The 21,318-nt window shown below is 32.4% G+C and overlaps 1 protein-coding gene and 1 long non-coding RNA gene across 9 annotated transcripts in view; both read right to left on the bottom strand.

The window, feature by feature from the left end:
- Nucleotides 1-21,087, bottom strand: part of LOC128555312 (uncharacterized) — a 53,298-nt gene extending 32,211 nt beyond the window's left edge. Inside the window, exons 1-2 of one of the 4 annotated variants that reach the window (XR_008369973.1) lie at nt 20,445-21,087; nt 14,871-14,917 (exon numbers count right to left, since the gene is read on the bottom strand). This is a non-coding gene — a long non-coding RNA (uncharacterized LOC128555312). The other 3 variants (XR_008369974.1, XR_008369975.1, XR_008369972.1) reach the window with 3 other exon arrangements.
- On the bottom strand, nt 460-7,840 carry LOC128555311 (uncharacterized). 5 transcript variants are annotated; one of them, XM_053537374.1, is made up of 6 exons: nt 6,416-7,838; nt 5,764-5,946; nt 5,479-5,589; nt 5,062-5,172; nt 2,796-2,865; nt 464-2,020 (listed from the first exon to the last, which is right to left on the bottom strand). In XM_053537374.1, the coding sequence occupies exons 1-6, from the start codon at nt 6,561-6,563 to the stop codon at nt 1,999-2,001; spliced, it is 645 nt and encodes a 214-aa protein (XP_053393349.1). In that variant the 5' UTR covers nt 6,564-7,838; the 3' UTR covers nt 464-1,998. The 5 variants fall into 5 exon arrangements, with proteins under 5 accessions (XP_053393352.1, XP_053393351.1, XP_053393349.1 ...); XM_053537372.1 differs by having other exon boundaries at nt 466-2,023; nt 6,416-7,837; XM_053537373.1 differs by having other exon boundaries at nt 468-2,023; nt 5,764-5,943; nt 6,416-7,834.
- Nucleotides 21,088-21,318: the final 231 nt, after the last annotated feature.

The raw sequence follows: 21,318 nt of genomic DNA, 5'->3' as shown, positions 1-21,318 counted from the left end.
ATAAACGAAATCACATCCGAAATTGATAAATAAGAAAAGTTCGTTGGATTTGGTCGAGAAAAAGAATCATGTTCTTGAGACTGACACAGAATGCTCAACATCGTCAATTTGTATATGTGTTCCATTTGTTCTTCATGAAGTGATCATTGTGTTTTCTAAAATGTAGCATGGGAGATGTAGCATGATAAAGTAGTCTCTGAGGCACCATGAGTTTTCTCCCTTCTTTCTCATAAATATAAATGTACAGAGGCTTTCATTGCAGAAAAGAAGATGCAGATTCGGTGGAATATATGACTGTCAGTATTCAAAAGCTCTTCAGATGTGAATCATACGTAAGTATGATGTTCTTGTCAAATCGTAAATTGAAAATACGATTGTTCCAGCACTAGTGATGATACCATTACCGGTGCTTATTAAAGAAAATAATTAAACGTAATTTAAAAGGAACAATTTAAGGCTTTGATAAGATTAATATTATTTTATTTTGTTTCGAAATCATTGTAGCTTAGCCATACATTTTGAGAAAGCAACAACAACAAAGGTTGTTTCACATGTAATTTGAACAGCATATAAAACATGCATTGTACTCTACGAAACAATTGTCAGTATATACTGATATATACATTAAATTCCGTAAAAAGGACTGCATAAACGAGCCACACTTTCGGACAGTTCAACACCTTTAAAAACTCACTATTTTAAAAAAAACTGTTACATATCTTCTTTTTGATGAATTTGAAATAACGTCCCAGTGCTGACATTTCACAAAACTAGCTGGAACGTAGGTTTAAATAATTGTGTTTTTTTATTTCTTTACAAATGTCATTAATTTTTAAAGGGGGAAAACTTTTTCAGAATATTTCAAGTATCCATCATACGGTACAGTACTTCAGAACATATAATGCTCAGGTAGATTTTTGGTAAGATGTTGTTTGTTTATCAAATATCTCTGTGTTTTGATCATATACCCCTAAACCTTAACCGTAAATAATATAAGTACAGCGTTGAGGTTGCAAGAAGGGACCCACTAACAGATGACTAGTAAAGTAAACATAAAAATTAAAATTCTTATTACGACTAGTTAGGATATACTGGTGGAGGCTGATTTAACTAACAGACCTGGACCGAGATCAGACCAACCGAAAAACAGCATAATTATGAATATACTTGAAATCTAGTTAACTACAGATAACGCATAATTAAGATATACCGTAGCAGGTTGACTTGATCACCAGATCCGACAGAGATCAGACAGATAAACATCAGGTCACACGAAATACAGTATTTGTTGAAAAATATATACCTCGCCGAAGACATATATTCAAAATTTAAAAAAAAATCACATATAACTGCCGATATTGCTCGTTGACCTGCAACAGCTTGTTGCAAGGCGGAGTTAATTAGTAAAGAAAAATAAAGAAAAGGAAAATAAACAAAGGTGGGGATGGAATATTAATCATTCGATTTTTAACAAAAATCAAAGCTGACAATTAAAAAATGCCATCCATATCTGTTGCTATTTGAAACATACTCTATTGAGCGATTATACAGAAAGTTTATTTTTACACAGGCATAAGCGCACCCCTTCTATATCCGTTTTGCATTGTTAACATTAAAACACATTACTGAAGTTAAGGGCAATGATAAAACGTATTTAGATGAGGCAGTAAAGACTTTATTAAGATTTATATCATTTCATTTCCGAAAGCATTATGAAATTAACTACTGATTTAGATTAAATGTATTGCAGATCAAATGAACACATTTTTAAACATAATGCTTATTAACATTTATACGTATAGATATATGAATATTGAACACATTATCTAGATATAGGTCTGTACTGTTTTCCAGAAATATTTTAATTCCGTTTTAGCATTACAACTAAGGAACCGTACACCGTACAAATGCATTATTGGTAGTTGAATAAATCAGGTGTCCAATACCGAAAGAAGATTGGTTGTGTGAATATGTCTGAGGTCATGTTGGTCCACTCATCTATCTATTCAAATTTTCATCTCTTCTGAAAAAAAATCAACATAAATCTGACAATAGAACTCATGCATATACTAACTTATGTACAGAAAAAGTTGATTATGCCTGCAAATATAATTGAAAGAAAATATTAAAAGTCCAGCATAAGATTCCTTGTAGTTAGTCAGGTGATGTATTTTTCTTTCTTTAGTACTACTGAAAATGTGTTTCATCACTGATATAAATCAACATAAATAAGTTTATAATAACGATATACTACATTAGCTCATAAGCCCGCCCGCTTCGCTCAATAGGTAGAGTGTAGATCTACGGATCTCGGGGTCGTGAGTTCGAGCCCTGGGCGAGGCGTATGTTCTCCGACGATTTGATAGAAGACATTGTGTCTGAAATCATTCGTCCTCCACCTCTGATTAATGTAGGGAAGTTGACAGTTACTCGCGGAGAACAGGTTTGTACTGGTACAGAATCTAAGAACACTGGTTAGGTTAACTGCCCGCCGTTACATAGCTGAAATACTCTTGAAAAACGGCGTTAAACCAAAAAAAAAAGCATCAAAAAACAAACAAACATCAACTCACAAGCGGCAATAGTTAATGAGTGTTATAGTTTACGGCCATAGTCATTCATTGTTCATTATCACACTATACCATAAATGTTGAATGTTCCTAAAAGGAAATCTCTCTCTCTCTCTCTCTCTCTCTCTCTCTCTCTGTCTCTTCATCGACCGACACACTGATGTATCCATTCGATCAACTATCCCTACCTGTGTACCTATTACCTTACACAACCGTTTCACTTACATAGGACTTATTCGTCCCGTTGCTGGATCACCTAGATCAACAATTGTTGCTGGATACCATGCATACTCAACTGAATAGAATAGAAGAAACGTAGATATTAGTTTTATTTGTCATCACAGTCAGTGTCTAGCACTACAAAAGAACTGATACTTATCATTAAAGTTGGTTAATAATTCAGGTAACGGATTTGTTCGAAACTTCAACACCTGATCATGATTCACTTACTTTTGTTTATTTAACGCTTAATACAAGTTAGATTTTCACTGGACGTGTATTTTGGAAGGCTCCGTGTGTACAGCCATCTGCTGCTCAACCCGGGGCTAGAGGGCGTGGACGGTAGCATGCATTTCCACTACCGTCAATGAAAAGGCTCAATCAAACAGAGCCCGCAACATTTTCGTTTTTGTCGTGTTGAGCGACCGATGGAGTTACCCCTTTTTCTATTTTAAAGTTCGATTTTCCTATCCGGGTTGCCTAAGTAAAAGTATAAATCCGATAAACACACTTTGCCTAAGTAAATATTATAAATATATAAGTATTAGGCTTTTTCTATTATATTTGTTAAAGACTAGCATTAACACTTATAAATTTACCTGAAAGTTATTAGAAATGCAAGTTTTGAAAATTACTATTTTCTCATTTTGTCTATCACGGTTGCGCAACCAAGATAGACTGGTAATTAATGAACAATTCAAAAGCTGCTGGCAGTAAGACAACTTGCCCTTTGATTCAGATTGTTATATATATCCAAATATGTAATGAATGCAAATGTTAAACTAGAAATTATATTTAGAATACTTTTTCTATACTAAAGGAGGGAGGGGGCATGTCTTACAAAATCTGATAAAAATACAAATCAGTAAAACATACATTCCTGCTGCGTAATGAGCTTTTTTATCCCTTAAATAAGTATCTAACAGAATATACAAGTACGAAAAGGGGAGTCAGACATGTCACAAAATATCACTTAAATGTGACCGACCATCTTTAAATGTAAAAAGCAGAAGTTATTGTCCGGAAAAGGTTTAAATGTTCTGGGTCACTCTGACCTTTGACCTTTGGAACTCAAAATTAATAAGGGTCATCTGCTGGTCATGACCTCAGCTGGTCATAACCAAACTCCCTATCAATTTTCATGATTCTAGGCCCAAGCGTTCTCAAGTTATCATCCGGAAACTGTTTAACTGTTTCGTGTCATTGTGACTTTGACCTTTGACCTACTTACTTCAAAGTCGAACTTGACTTGTATTTTATCATGTTACATCCATGTACAAAAAATATTATGATCCTAGACCCAAGAGTTCTCAAGTTATCATTCAGAAACCTTGTAACTGTCCCGAGTCACTGTGACTTTGACATTTGACCTACTGACCTCAAAGTGGAACTTAACCTGTATTTCATGATGTTTCACCTGTGTACAAAATTTTATGATCCTAGGCCCAAGCGTTCTCAAGTTATCATCCGGGAACTGTTTTATTGTTCAGGGTCACTGTGACCTTGACCTTTGACCTACTGACCCCAAAGTCGGACTTGACCTGTATTTTATCATGTTACACCTGTGTACAAACAATTATGATCCTAGACCCAAGCGTTCTCAAGTTATCATCCGGAAAATGTTTAACTGTTCCGAGTCACTGTGACCTTGACCTTTGATCTACTGACCCCAAAGTCAAACCTGACCTGTATTTTCTGATGTTACACCCTTGTGCCAAAAATTATATAAATCGGTCAAGCCTTTCATGAGTTATCGTCCGGAAACCATGAAAACCAACAGACCGACAGACCGACCGACCGACAAGCTCACTCCTATATACCCGTCCCCCACCCAAACTTCGTTTTGTGGGGGTATGAGAAAATGCTTTACATGAAAGTCTGCGAGTCCCTATCAGTGTTAAACGTACATCCAGTAACAAGCTAAATGTTATAATGAATGTCTCTGAGACCTTTTAGATTGTACACGTGATTTATTGTTAAGCTACACAGCCAGCTGTTCAAAAACTTGTTTATTTCACGACCTCATGTCATTTTTTTTCTCTCCCAGAGTGAAGGGTTTGTTATCAACCAGTCTTTTATAACATATGCGATATTTTAAAAGGAACCAAGTCATTTAACAGAATGCAAAACTAGTCATCTAAATATGAAAAGTTTAGAAATGCAATTTTTACAATGCTCATATCGGTTCAATTTCTAAGGTAAAAACAAAAACCTTTATATTTCAAACACAAAATGCGAGTATAAGTAAAATAAAAGGATTTGTTTGATTTACCCAATTCATTTCTGTTTCTGTTATTTTCCTCACTCCAGAAGTTCTGGATAGTTTCATCATTCACTTCAAATAACTGTCCAGTTGCAATATCAACAATATTTCTGTTATAACCTATAAGTGCAAATACCTTTCTCATATGATGTATTTGTTTCGAAACTTCAATACCCGATCATTTTTTCACTTACTTTTTTCATTTAAAGCTTAATACAAGTTAGATTTTCACTGGACGTGTCTTTAAAATCCGATTTTCCTATCCGGGTTGCAAAAAAAAAAGCAGTCATCTAAATATAAAAAATATAGAAAATGCAATTATTTACCCTGTTAATATCGGTTCAATTCTAGGGTAAAAACAAAAGCCTTTATATTTCAGATACAAAATGCAAATATATGTAAAATAAAATGATTTGTTTGATTTACCAAATTCATTTCTGTTTCTGTTATATTCCTCACTACGGAAGTTTTGGATAGCTTCATTATTCACCTCAAATAACTGTCCAGTTGCAATATCACCAATGTTTCTGTTATAACCTGTATGTGCAAATAGCTTTCTCATAACAATAAGAAATTATAATGCTAAATAACGTTTACATTTATCAAATCAGTACGAATATTAATTTACTCCTGCACGTGTTTCATTTCGGGTTGAACATATTTCCTTTAAGTGATAAATTTCCAATTTCAATGAATTTCATTGTCTCTTACCATCTAGAGAATCGATATTATTTTCTTCTTGTAATGTCTCTTCCCCTGTACCCCGGTTTAGAGAAACTGGCAACATACGTAAAGCAACTACTCCTTCGATAGCTCCAGTGATATCTGAGGTAGCGGGTGTCACATTGTCGCTGACAGTAGGGTTGGAAGTAACAGCATTGTTCCCTGCACCTACTTGAATAGTAATAGATAATTGCATTAAGGTAATGTGCTGATTTGAACGCTCTTAATTAAATGTAACGCGTCGCAAAGACAATTTTCTTGAAGAGTTTTAAATGTTTTTATTTAAAAGTGTGATTCAGAATCAACTCTCTGTAAAACAAGAGTAGACATAGTCTTTTTTCAATTCTTCATATTTGAATTACATTACTTGTGGAGATTTCAAATTTCTTAGGTTCAACGTAACCGTCAGAATGTGCTACAAAAATGATAATGAATTGTATGGATTGGTTCGATTGTATTAGATAATACCTAATATGGTGAAATGTGAACCACTTATTGTGGTTACATTTGTACATATACATACACTAATAATATTCGATTTCTTTATTTAATTTCGAGAATGTCCCAATATTCTTGCTACGACGTTCTGTAAAGATTGCCTTGAAATAACCTATTGGAAATGATACAAGCTTATTCTCACCAGAATTGTTGACAGTTACTCGAGTTTCTGCGCTAAAACTCTGAGATGTTGGATTTGCTGTATCAGTTAACTCTATTGCTTGACTACTGCTACTGTTATGAACACTGATATCCGTATAACCTTTAAAGAAAGATTTAAAATATTCCATTTATTATTTTGATATGCATTTGCATTGTACAGAAGCAACGTATTTTTTGGCGTATGAGGTAAAACTGGGTATGTAAATTAAATCAAACGTAAAGTAAAGTTCTTGTATGTAATCTGATATCTCAGTAACCACTTTTGGTAATGAATTGAAACTGCACACAATTACTCACTGTGATGAACTGACTTACACTGCACAGGCTCAATAACTCTATACAGTCAAACCTGTCCTAAGCGACCGCACAGGGGAAGTTGAGATTGTGGTGTCTTAAGACAGGTGGACTCTTCACTCAGGATAGACTCTTGAGCATGTATTTCGGTAAAGAAGCTGTTGCCTTTTTATCATGCTCCTTTTCCGGTTAAGCAATTTTTGATCAAGTTTTTGTACGTACCTTGATCTGCAATGATGCATTCTGCTCTCGATGATTTTGTCAGGTCGGATCACATTCTGCGCAAGCGCCTAATGGGATCCGGTATAGCAAAATCCAGTCGAGTCGATATATAATATCCTATCACATAATAGGTAATATATTACACTTAAAGAGAACCAAATCTCCCAGTGTTTTATTTGATACCATTGAAAGAAAACTCAAATATGTTTTGTGGGAAAGAGGCCATTTAATGTTTGAAACCTAATACCCCGCCTATAAAATATACCACTTTCTAAAATATACTCTCTTTACAAATTTAAAGTAAAAACAGGTGCGGGTATCACATAAGATACTGATTAAATTTTGTATATCAGACATGATATCTGTCGTAACTTTCAAGCGAAGACACTTGCAGTGCGTGATAAAACATCTCTGATACGATTTTCTTATGTATTTGGATAATTGTTGCATTCATGGGGATTTGTTTGAACGCATGTAAGAAAATGTAAGAACCTATCAAATTTTTTTGGATATTTGTAACTCCCAAGAGTACATTGTTCATTTTGGCAGAATAAATGCGGTATGTGTTTTCTGTCACAAAATAAAAAACCTGTTATCCTGACACTTTAAGTTGAAAATCTGATAAGAAAGTATTGAGTGTGATTTATCAAAAAAAAAAAAAAAAAAAAAAAAAAAAATTCAATTTATTTTCACTTCACTGCCGCTGACCTTGTCCAACATAATTATGACGCCTTCTTATAAAAGAAAATAACAGTACAGTAGATACTTTATTTCGTTGGTTTTATCCTTCTATGCATTTTCCTACACTTTTTACCAGCACGTTAATGTTCCACTTATACCTTGTGGTAAAAATTTCAACATTAAACGGGAAATATATAATTTAGTATTATCATACCTTCTTATTGCTACAATAAAGTGATCATAGCAACACAGTTCTAATCTAAGACTGGCTTAGTATTTTGGTTGACCTCAAGGTCCATGAAAAAAGAGGGTGTGTATCTGCCAGTGTTACCTCCAGTGTCAGTATGAGTGAATGTTGTAAAATAGAACATTTGATATGAGAGACATTCAAAATCATCGAACGTCATTTCGCCGCATAAATATACCTAGAAATGAAATGTGACACATGCTATTATTACTACTTTCTATATTTTAAAAAGCTTTTAATTTTTATAATAGTGGATCATTTACATAGATGCAGGCGAAAAATGTCTTGATGTATGTTAATAAAAGTCAAATAGCCTTCTGTCGCTTTGTCTCGCTGTTCGGATATTGTAACGAGATATTGCATTTACCTATCTACATATCTATGTACTACCGACCACTCCGAAAGAGCAATTAAACCAAAATAACAAAAGTTAAATGAATTAAGCGAAATAAAATTTCATTCCTCAATCTCAGGAGAATCCGATTTAAGTATAACATTACTAGTACATATCAAAATACACATATTAAAACACGTCAATACCTTTGAAAAAGAAAACAATTAAAATGCAACAGGTCTTTTGTTATTTGAACTTATAGAAATCCAGATGCAACAACATGTTGTTGTTCCAGATTTGAATGTGCCATCCGATCAACATCAAATACAAAAAAAGCATGTAATAATTTTATTCACTGCGTTTTTGCAAGTAATGTATGGAAAACAAAGTTTGCATTAAAATAATATTGACAGAAAATAGCACCTATACCAGTCATTGCCCAAGTGTAATAAAATTAAATTATTTTGTATGTGTACGTGTATTGGTATGAACTTGCTATTGTATTGTCAGTAGATATCGTGTTTATCTAGGCGGACATTAGTTTGAGTTTTCCCGTACGCTAATTTTACCCAACTTCTTTGATTGAAACCGCATTTCTATATCATTTACATTCCTTTAGGCCAAATACGTCAGTTGGTGTAATATAGTGTGTTTTAAAGGTGGTTTATCAGATTTCGGTCAACTAATGGATTTGTTGAAAACTTTAACAGCTAACCATTTACACTTATATGTATTCACTGATTACTTAATACATGTTAGATTTACACTGGAAGTATTTTTAAGATTTGATTTTCCTATCCTGGTTGTCAAACCAAGATTGCGTTATTTTAGCATAAATATAAATTTAATAAACATATTTTGCCTTAGGAATAATATGAATATAAGCACTTTTGAATTAAATTTGTCAAATATTTGCATTGACAAGTATATATTTTACCAAAATTTATAAGAAATGCAAATTTATAATATTATTAATACCTCCCTTTGCCTATCTCGGTTGCGCAACCAATACAGATTGAAAATAAATGAATTCCAAATCTACATGCTCTTTTATTACTTGCTTTTTGTATCAGGCTGTTTATATATAACAATATTTATCAAATGCAAATGTAAAACTAGAAATTATATTGAAATCTAAAGAAATAGTCCACTTTTTTAATACTTTTATATTAAAGGGACTTAATTACAAGTCATTTCATAGAAAGTAACAATATATACATTTTGTGTATGGATCTAACTCTATGTAATGGGTCTTTCAGTTCCTTAAATAAATCTCTAACATAATATATGAAAAGTAAAAAATGTCATGAAATGTTACTCGAATGTGATTTACCACTTTTACAGACCTATTGTCATTTTGCCACTTGTCACTACAGTAGGAATTTAGTCGACAGACTTCCTGTGTTAACGGGCTTGGGTGATTACATGATGGCACGACAGTGTACAAAATTTGTGTGATGTATTAATGTGTATTCTAGACAGAAAACATCTGAGACATTTTATTGTGAAGCCTAGGTGGGGGCATCCATATATCCCGATTCTCGTCACTTATTTGAATTTATTTAGTCACTTTAGAAACTTGATTAAAAGGTCTGTGTCTTCTGACAAAGCAGTCTTGCGGGAATAGTAATCACTCAAGTGATAGCTCTAGTTTCATAAGGCATGTTGTATTTCACTATCTAGCTTCTAAATAGTTGAGCGCGCTATCTTTTTCGGCAACTCTTGTCAATACCCGATTATCTACAGAACTATTTAAGACACACATAATGATCCTGTTTTTGAATAAAGAAGTTTGATATTCTTTACGGAACAAGGTGGACGAAACATTTATGTTAAACAGGGCAAATATATATATTTCCAAACCCAAAAATCTCAGTGTCTACGTATTTTTAAAGATTTAGTATATACGTAATGATTAAAGATTTACTCTTCTAATAAATATAAGTGGACTGCCCAGAATCCAGTCTTTATCATACATAATACAGTACATTTAACAAATAGAGAGCTGACTTTAATAGCCATTGAATACAAGATACTTAGTCTTTTTGAGTAATAAATTAGCAAGCTTCCAAAATTACAATCACATCGACTCTGAAATATGCTTTGAACTTTCTTTATGAAAAGTGAATCTACTTTAGATGTAGTCACAATCTACTACAAGAACATGCTCTAGGTAACACAAACATGTTCTGCAAGTACATTAACAATAAAGACACAAAATGTACTTATGTGACCTGAATGTTATTATGAATCTAAGATCGCCATTATGGAACCAGGTAAAAATTGCTCTTATGAGCACAGAAAAACAATATAAAGGAACATTTCAATCTACTATGAAAAACGCTGCATGTCATTTATTTTGTCAGAACAGAACAGAACATTACAGAACATACCTTTATTAACTCGAAACTTGTTACAGTTGATTGAGTATACAATGCAAGAAAACACATATTCAATTCAATATGACTTGGTGATATAAGCATGTTCGAAATGCATGAAATGACATGTATAATATTATCATAGTTGTGGTTTTGCACTCCAGACAAAAAGGTGATTAAATTACAGTATACCGGTATATATATAAAAAGTAAAAGTAAGTGGACCAAGAAGGGGATGGGGAAGTTTTACTGCAATTAACCCGCGACTAATGTTAATCTTTGAAACAACCAATACTGTGACCGAATTCTAATTTCGTAAAAAGACTACTCTACTAAAAATTATATAGAAATAGACTATAAGTTTTGACCTTAAGTTACTGTGTCAACACGTGCGCTTCAGTTACATGACTATTATGAATAGTGTGCGGTTCGGGCATAACCTATGTTTTGATATCATAAAAAGGAATATTGGTAATTCTTTCTAAGAGGTGAGTTTGTTGTTTCCTGAGCATTAGACAAAAATACTAAACAATACAATATCTACTAGGCTAAGGCTAGGAATAGAGTAGTTTATTTTGTGTGGGAGAAGAAAAGATTGGCACTAGTGAATAGTTACTGTTTATAACTCAAGCAAGTGTAAAATAGATTACTATATTAGATCTAATAAAGTTTACATAAGACAAATATTTGCTTATTGACAGCAATAAGTAAAGTAAATTGGAAAGGTGGCATAAAGTTGACCTAACAGAATCTCAGAGTGACATATGTACAGTACATAATTATATACATACATACAGAACTGTTTATATACATGTAAACAGACACTTCATATTTTTAATATCTTAGTTTAACCTGGTCAATAAGACTTTTAGAAATTTACAAAGTTTTGGTTACTGGCATGTAAAATTTGTTGTCAAAATATCTTTGTATTTAAGAACATTTGGCCTAGTATAATAGTACTTGTTCAAGTATTTTTCTGTCTTCTGAGAAAAAGGGACACTTTAAAAGACAGTGGAAAACATCAGCACCATCCATAGTATTACATAAAGAGCAAGTTCTCTGAGTAAAGAGAACATTATCCCATCAACCGGTTTCACAATGAAAAAAGTTTCCAGTATCAACCGGTTTCAGAATGAAAAAAGTTTCCAGTTCTAAATCTGAGGAGATAAATATACTCAGATTTTTTTTTCAGATTGTGCAAATATGATTCTAACTTAATGCCCTCTTTAAAAGATGAATAATTTAATCCTTTAGTTGAGTTTTGTAAACTGTCATGCCAGATTTGGGAGTTTTGATCAATAAGAATTCGTTTTACTTGTTTCTTTTGTAGTAATTTAGTTTGTATGCTGTTCTGATTCTGCCATATATCAGGTCTTCCAATTTGAGTAATAATCTGTTTTATACTTTTGATCCATTTAGATTCAAAGTATCTGAAACATATATTTGAAAACCTGGTATGATAATTTATTTTGGTTGCCTGAAATCAATCTGTTCCAATAATTGATCATTCTATATTTGATTAAGACATTTAATTGGTATCGGCCATATTCTGCATAGAGACTAGTGAGGCGTGGACATCCTAATGCAATTAATTTTTCTCAGAAACTATGTGTGTAATTTTCTAATGTATTACTTTCTCATATCTCCATGCTTTCGATGAATATAGCAAGATAGGTACTATTATTTGATCAACAAGTTTTAATATCAAGTCTAAAGGTAAAGATTTATTTATTCTTTTATAAAAGCAGAAACATAGCTTTTCTTGCCTGCTGAACCAATTGTTTTCTGGCTGTTTAAAAGCTTCCTGATTTTGAAACGATAATGCCTAGATATTTATAGGATTTTACTAACTCTATAGTTTGGTTATCTAAGGTGAATACAAAATGTTCATCATTTCTTAACCCAAAGACCACTGCTTTAGTTTGATTGATATTGATGTTCAGATTCCGAATTCTACAATATTCTACAAAATCATTTAAACACTCTTGTTATTTCATCTGGTCATCTGATATTAATATTGTATCGTAAGCATAGAATAATATCAACATTTTCAAAAAAGGGCTTATATCTCTTTCTATATCAATGAATTTAATTGCATCATTTCATTTGGATGCAAGGTAGGTTCCAAGTCATTAAATGACAGGGAAAAAGGTAAAGGGTTTAATTTTCTCCTTGACGTACCCCGCAGTTACATGAGAGAAAAGGGGATTTATCTTTATTTTAGAGACACAATATTTAAATGTTTGAATATATGTTCTTTATTACTCTGAAAAATTTGCCATTTATGTTTGCAGCTAAATGTTTTTCCACAAACCTACTCGCCATATTGAGTCGAAGGCTTGACTAAAATCTATGAACAAACAGAAAATATTCTTCTTATAATGTCTTAAAGCCTCAATTATAGAATTTAAAGTCAAAATATGGTCAGTTTTAGAGTAATCTTTCCTAAAACCTTGATTTTCTGAAAGTTATTTATTTTTTGAGAATTTTTTTGAGTTTTTCATTCAGAACTGAGGTAAACAGTTTGCTTGTGCAGCTAAGTAGTGTGATAGGCCTACAATTGTCTGGATATTTAGGATCTTATTTTTATGGGAATTACACCTTGTGACCAGTAAGTTGGCACCAATCCAGTGTCTAGTATTATGTTAGAGAGGGGAGCATAAATTAGTAGCATTATCTCTTTTGAGCTTTTAATGTATTTATTCAAAGCATGATCAATTCCAGCAGATTTGTTATTTTTAAGTTGCCCTATACAATTGTTTTTCAATTTTTGTTTTAGTAATCACTGGATTTAAAATGTTTTCATTATCTGTCAGGTCAATGTCATTTAATATCCCAGTTTCATCCATATTATGATCTTGCCTGTTATTCACACCTTTTTTAAATATATATATATATATATATATATATATATAAATATATATATATATATATATATATATATAAGTCATTTAAATTTGGTTGCTCTGCTTTTATGTTTGTTGCATTTGAAATATTAATAAATCTCCAATAATCTTTTGGCTGTTTTTTATTCATATTTCATAGCTTATTTTGATTACCTGTATTAAATTTATTTATGTATTTATTCATTGCAACTTTGTATTTGTTTTGTCATTCATTGTATGCATACCTATGAATAATTTTGGAATTGTAATGTTAATGTTTAGAACAAAATATATTCAGCTATGTTGCCCGATGACGTTTTACATGTGACAGACTTGCATCTTATATAGTATTACATATATAAGAGAGCAAAATTGCATTCAAAATGGTACTTGGCAGATTGGCATACATGAGGTTTTCTGTTTCTTTGCTCTGAAGATCATTATTCTTTTTTTGATTGATTCGAAACATCGGTCTATGATTAACATATTGATATCATATTTGTTTTGAAATAATTGCTCATCAGAATACATCAACTGGAAATTAGGTCATACACCATACCATCAGTCTAGAGAAAGCATTTAAACTGGTTAATTAGTTTTAAAAAGGTTGCTAATTTGGAAGGACATTGATGAATTCTAAGTCAATGTTGTTTAATATGTCATTACATGTTGCAACATAACTGCAAAAAAAGGCATATTTTAATGCGTCTTCATAGCTGGTAGCTTGTCCTTATATTTTTGTTTACTACCAGTCTTTTTGTTTTCTTGTTTCTTCCTAAACTTGACTTAAATTACATAAATAGTATGCACAATAGACAAGCTGATACAAATTGCATAATATAAGCAAGGAAAATTAAATTCAAAACATATACTTTGCAACGACACGTGGGCCGCCATTTTGTTCATCCCAATTATTATAGGGCCAATCGTTTCACTCACACCGGGATATACCGGTCACGTGAGCGACAAGAAATAAATTATCGGCGGTTTATTAATAAACGAATGCTTCGGTGAACACCGGCCAATAGGGCTGCGAATTAAATGAAATAATATTCCAAATGTGTTATATTTTTTTCTATTGTGTCCTGTTCCAAATAAGTAAGAAAAATATTTCTGGCTGTATGTTTCTACCTTCACTGGTATGAACTCGAAATTTCCAAATGTTTACCCAATCTTATACTGCAAAATATATTATTTGCCGTTTTGCCTATCTCGCAAGATCCGGGCAGTGCCAAACGAACGCCAAGCCGGTTGTTCGCGGCGTTACGGCGTGTGCCGCAAAATTGAAACGAATTGGCCCATATAGGGAATTCGGGAATCCATTGTTCTATATATACATCAATGAAATCAAATTATAAATAGTAATTTGCTGAATACAATCAGATATTACTTACATCCGCATCACAGAATTCCAATTTCCAACGCAGCACCCAAACACCAACTGCAAAAGGAAATCAAATGAACAACTTTTTTCATATAAGAGCATGTTCATCAAATTTATATACTGTCTGTTAATCTTACGTTTTAAAAATTATTAAAGTAAGTACGAAAAGTCTAATGATATTCATTATTCCTATTTTTCATCTTCTTCAAAATGTAATGTACATCACTTCGTCACTTATATTGCATTTTTGTCCATTACCCCCATTACCCATCAGTGAACCTTAATATTTACCTATTTGTTTTATATCCATGGTGAATATAACACAAATCCTCCGCTTAAATCAAATAACCATTAAAAAGTAACTTAATAGGAAACAAGCTAAATTATTTTGGCTACAAAAAAACCCCTAGATCAAACGCAAAAGTTGATTCCTTAAGTCAAAGAAACAGACCAAATTGTAATAAACTTTACATTTTTTAATAAAGTAAATATAAAGCTAAATATTCCAACCCGTTTATAGGAAGATAATCCCATATCATTTAGTATATTATTAAACTAACGTTTTATATTGTCACAGTTAAAACTAAACTTCCACTAACTTCTTAAATAAGTTTATTAAGTTTAAACTAATGAAATAAAAGTTATAGTCTGCCTATATATCCAAAAAAGAGGCCTAGAAATTGCCTTTGATGGCATTTTTTGTTAATGCCCGACAGCCATATTCATTGTTAACTTTATAAAAATTGGAAACTTTTCAGGGGGGCTGTCGCCTTCTAAGGGTCATAGTAAGGTCACAGCACAAGGTCAAAGGTCAATAAGTGCATCTTTATTATAAACTTCAGATTTTCGCCATTTTTGCTGCATTCTAATACAAACTTGTATATTTTTGGAGATAATTATGAATTTGAGAAGTAAAATAAATTACTTCTAATAGATTTATTGCATTTGAGACTGGCAAAATTCAAAACGACTAAGGTTATTTCTATAGAATAGGCTTAACTTTTCTTAGGTTCTGATATTTTGTTCATTTATGGAAGTTATCTTTCTCCCGTTTCTAAAACTTCCGTTTTCAGGCTAACAATTTCCATAAAGGCTGGTTGGTTACCTGTTTGATTGTCTGTATGAACAGTACAGGTAGAAAAAAATCTATGGCGCGTATTTTATAAAGACTAGTACAGTCAAACTTCGTTTGCTCGAATTCGGATTATCCAATTACTACTTTTGGCTCGAACTCAGCATCAGGACTATAATGTATATTTCACGTTTGCTTGTACTACTGATATTTCGAACACATTTTGCTTGTCCCGTCGAGCTCTAGCAAACATATTTTGACTGTACTGACTGTTGACAGATCTAAAGTTTCCTTTGGAAGCATAGAACTCAAGGACGTAAAAATAGCAAACTCGGTTTGATTAAGTCTGTTTGTGAGATGTGCAAATTCTCGCAAGCATTATCTAAAATGATCTATGCTGTCAATCAAAACTCTATTCCAGTGGTTTACGCTTGTGCTGTAGCAATTTCATGAATGTGTGGGCGTTTAGAAATACTACCTATGTATCAAAGTGTAAATATAAATATTAGATAACCGCAAATGTTATGTTTAACTTTTTTTTTCATTCCATTAGCATGAAAATGGTACTTTTCATATTTTTGAATCAGGTAAAAAAATATTTCTTTGCACATTAACATTAGGCTATTATAAGAACTGGTAACCGCTCTTCAAGTGTTTCCGATATCTACAATTTTGTAACTATTTGTTTATGTTGGTTCTATAGATGTCATAACTTCAAAAAGGCTTGATAAGTGTCAGTGAATTTGATAGTATATCGAATGTTATTAGTATGATCTTTATAACTGTGAATATAGGAGCAAAGCTTGTTTGTTTTCCTGTTACAACACCTTTAGATTTCCGAGTGATTGCTTGGTGATAGAACCGAGTAGAGCAAACTTACCAATGTATCACAAAGGAATCTACTGATGTTATAAGATAAACAAATGTGAGCTTACGCTATTGTAGCCTTAAACGTGTAAAAATAAATATATTGTCAATTAGATTCAGTGCGGAATGCTAGAATGAACTACCCTTACGTCTTAGCCTGACATGTTCATTTCGGCATTATATGTTTATTATAAACTCATCGTTTTGAATTTCAAATCGCTTCTTCATACTCTTCTCATCCAGAAGGAAGTTATTTTTACGCATTGTATATCTCTTGGTAACTATCGAACCACCATATTTCATCATTTTGATTAGCTGAACCATCATCTATCAGTAATCATGAAAATATCGGAGGGTATAACTTCAATATTTCACTGAATGAGCCTCAATGTTACTTTTATAAAAGACTCTTAATCAACCTTCTGATGTTTTTATACCTTTATTTTTACATTTTTATTTGTAAAACATCTGAATGACTAATATTTCAGTGTCAAGACACAAGCTTTGTTTTCACAATGTTATCAAGGCCATCCTGTCTGAAACCAAGTGTCAGATCTGTAAACTGTTACGATCTGATTCGTTTTCAACTTTTGGTTTGAACAAGAAGTAAGAGTGTAGAAGCAAAGTCAAAGATAAAAAGAATCGAAACAGAAATAGCGTGCTGAATTTTCAGAATAAAATGATGCAAATATCGCATTAAGAGCTTCGGTGAGAAAAAATCTAGTTCTTGAAATGTGCTACTTAATTGCAAATACATAAAATATGATGATAAATGCCTGACCGATACTAAAAATATATAACTATATTACAGAAAATCAAGGGAATAGTGTATATATTAACTAGTTGAAATCCTACAGATCTGTTCTGTTTAGTTTATTACCGTACATGTACTGTGTACACCTATGTTGTGACCAGTATTTCAGTTATTCTTCTAAAATGGTCCTATTTAACCATCACCCGCGTGGACAAATTAACATAAATATATATCATGTAATGAATCATCACCAGATTTGAAATCATTTCTTTAGGGATTGGAGAAGGATTCCATATAATATTATATATGTTACTTTCAACAGTATTTCAGTCATTTAACGGCGATCAATTAACCTAATCAGTGTTCTGGAGTCGCTAAAAGTAGTAGCCTTTTCCCCGCAAGTAACTGCCAACTCACGACCCCGCGATCCTTAGATCTGCGCCCTACTGATTGAGCTAAAAATACTTGAATGTTTGTATACATGACAGTAAAGTGATTTCAACTATTTACATGAGAATGCTATACATTTATATGTAACTCATTTTCCGCTGTAGTCTTTTTCCTCAAAACCTATCATATTTTCTCTTTCGCACACGTTTCTCAAAAGGTGTACAATATGTAAATATTAATTTTATATTATTATTATTATTTTATAGTCAGTTCAAAGCTTAACTTCAAATTTTATTGCTGCCTGAAATGCATTTGCAGTGTCATTTTATAATCATTTGCACAACAATTTTTTTAACTGAACACCTGACTTTTGTTTTTATCTCTGACAAATTTTGACAGATCTGAATGAAAATTGGACACATTGTTTAATGACCAGTTCAATTAAATAGGCGATATCAATTGTGCAATTGTGCGTACATTCGTTCAAATAAGGTACCCCCCCCCCCCAACACACACACACACACACACCCACACCTCTCCCAAATAAATGTCACAGAATGAATGCAACTTTTTGCTGGTCTGTATGCGGTAAGTACTGCCATCTGCGGGATTAATCAGTTTTGTCATTAATGTGGTGTCATTAATGACGTCACAAACCTGATAAAAAATTAACATGTTTATATTGAAAATATAGACGGATGTTTCATTAGAATTAAACAGAGTTTAGATTTTATTTTGAACATTCAAAATATAATAATTTGAATTTCATTGAATTAATAGGATCAAAGTGTACTACTTTGATTTGGAATTTACTACTTATGTGACTTTTAATTTAAGGGTTACCTTATTGTTACCCTTACAGTTAAATGAATTTACATCAGGCTATGATCGTTTTTATGTTATATTATAATTAAATAATCATTTAACATTGTGAAAAAAACATTCATTCAAATCTGTCAAAATTTGGCGATGAATGGAATAAAACAAGTGTGGAGTTAGAAAAGTTGTTGAGTATATTATTAATATACGCACTATTTTTGCTACCTTTAATAACATAGAAGTCATTTTTAAAAGTTCAGTTTTGACCTTGACATGTCTGTGACCTTGAAATTACATTGAAATAACCCTTGAATACGACAGTTCCAAATATATTTCTCTAGTTCATCCACATATAAAGATTAGCAAACATGTCAAGTAAAACACACTTTGCCATCGTATGCCACTTTTTCCAGATATATATTATTCTATATAATATTATATATATTATATACAGTCGAAACTCGGTATCTCAAACTCGCTTCCCTCGAAATTCCGCATAAGTCGAAGAAATGTTCAAGTCCCGTCGAATTTCCTTCTTTATATATGTAATTCAACTCCGGTTACGTCAAAATTTGACTTACCGAGACTCCGGTTATGTCGAAAGGGATTTTCAGTCCCGTCAATAAAATTCAAGTGCATTGTAAACTTGGTAAGTCGAAGTTAGAAAAATATGATATAAAATTTCACACATGTCATTGTGAATGTGGCTGGTACATGTCCATGTTTGTTGCCTAACCAGTAACACGTGATGCTGACATATCAAAGGCGCGGTGATTATCAAAGTGCCATGATGTCATACTTGTTGACACGTGCCATAATGATAATTGTATGCTGTAAAAATTAGATTTTTAATCAGCAGTCGTTTGTTTTTGAGACATTCTGAAAATTGCTTTTGATTTAAACTGAAGATTTAAATAGTTTGAACAGTTGTGATATTTAATAAGGATTAATTAGAGGTAATCGCGATGAGACTGTTTAAAAAAATTAACTTCTTTGGGGTAAAGCATCATTCGTTCAAAATGTCAGATCGAAATGCTGTCAAATCACCGGGAGAAGAACGTGGTACAGAAAGGAAACTTGACTCGAAAACAATTTTATTCTTCGAAAAACTGAAAACATTGATAAACACAAACTGTACGGAATCGTGTACAGGAAACAAGGGATTACAAGAAAGATTCGCACTTTGGATAATGGGACTGATATGTGTATCAATGTCATATACGTCCCTCCTCATAACTCGAATTTCGGTTATCTCGAAATAAAAAACATGGTCCCTTGAAATTCGAGATACCGAGTTTCGACTGTATATACATATTATATATTTTCATCAGTTTTATTTACAAAATACAAAAGAGCGTTGAGACACAATATTTAAACCAATTTAGATGGTATATGAAAACAAAGCGAATGCATAGCGGCATAGTTTATTTGTAAATGCACTTATTTGACCTTTGACCCCATTGTACTGTAATTAGGAACCCTAGAAGGCGACAGCCCCTTTTAAATTTCCTGTTCGATCCTAATGAACACTTTTATACTAATATCCGAGCATTAACAAAAAATGCCATCAGAAGTCACATTTTCTCAATATATTGGCAGACTATTATGTAGGTCCTGTACAAAAGAGTATTAAGTAGTCTTATCACATTTCATAAGTCATATATGTCAATTGATATATTTACACTACTTATTCTGTTTCCTGTTAATAATCGATGATAAATTGTCATCCTTTCTGTAGTCCATGTACTTCCTTTTTCAAACTTTTGCGTTTTATAAGTTAAAATATGCGAGATCATTATAAAACATAATTGTCTACTTGATTTAAAAAAACAAAACAGACATCTTTTACTTCCTTAAAAATTTCGCAAAATTTTGGATATCACTTCACAATATATCTTTCACGGAAATAAAATAGAATTGTTCCTTATTTCAGAGGTAAATAATTTTCCTTGGAATACAGTCTATAAAATACCCACTCCGTGTACAGGTATTGGCGTTGGAGAACAGCAAGAATCCGCGTTATAAATAAATAAATACTTGTAATAAATAATTCCATGCTTCTTCCGCATTGCACATTTGAGTTTCGGTTCTTGTTACAAGAACCGCTTTGTCAAAGATAATATATATTTTGTTGTTATATCCATACCGCTTGTTAAAATATTGATATTATCCATAAAATATGATTGGTAAAGTAATTAAAAAATATTTTTGCCTCTGGGATATCCACTTTATGAATAATACATGTCCGGCAGTAAGTGCGAATAACCAAAATATCCCTACGTGATGGATGCAACATTCGAGACAACGATTTTTACGACTTAAAATTAATTTTGTATTTAAAATAGATACACAGAAACCCAATACAAGTATCACTATCACGTAGTTTAATTTCGAATCAAACATGCAGACCAGGTTAAACAGATTGTTTTGTTATTGTTGGGTTAAACATCGCACGGGCACAGTTACAGATCATATGGAAAGTTTCTAGCTTTGATGGTGGAGGAAGACCCAAGGTGCCTCTCCGTGCATTATTTCATCACGGGCGGGCAAATTGGT

The sequence above is a fragment of the Mercenaria mercenaria genome, chromosome 2 (genome assembly GCF_021730395.1).
Source record: "Mercenaria mercenaria strain notata chromosome 2, MADL_Memer_1, whole genome shotgun sequence".
Lineage (NCBI taxonomy): Eukaryota > Metazoa > Mollusca > Bivalvia > Venerida > Veneridae > Mercenaria > Mercenaria mercenaria.
The sequence above is the reverse complement of the archived record's forward strand: the minus strand, read 5'-3'. Positions and strand labels throughout refer to the sequence as shown.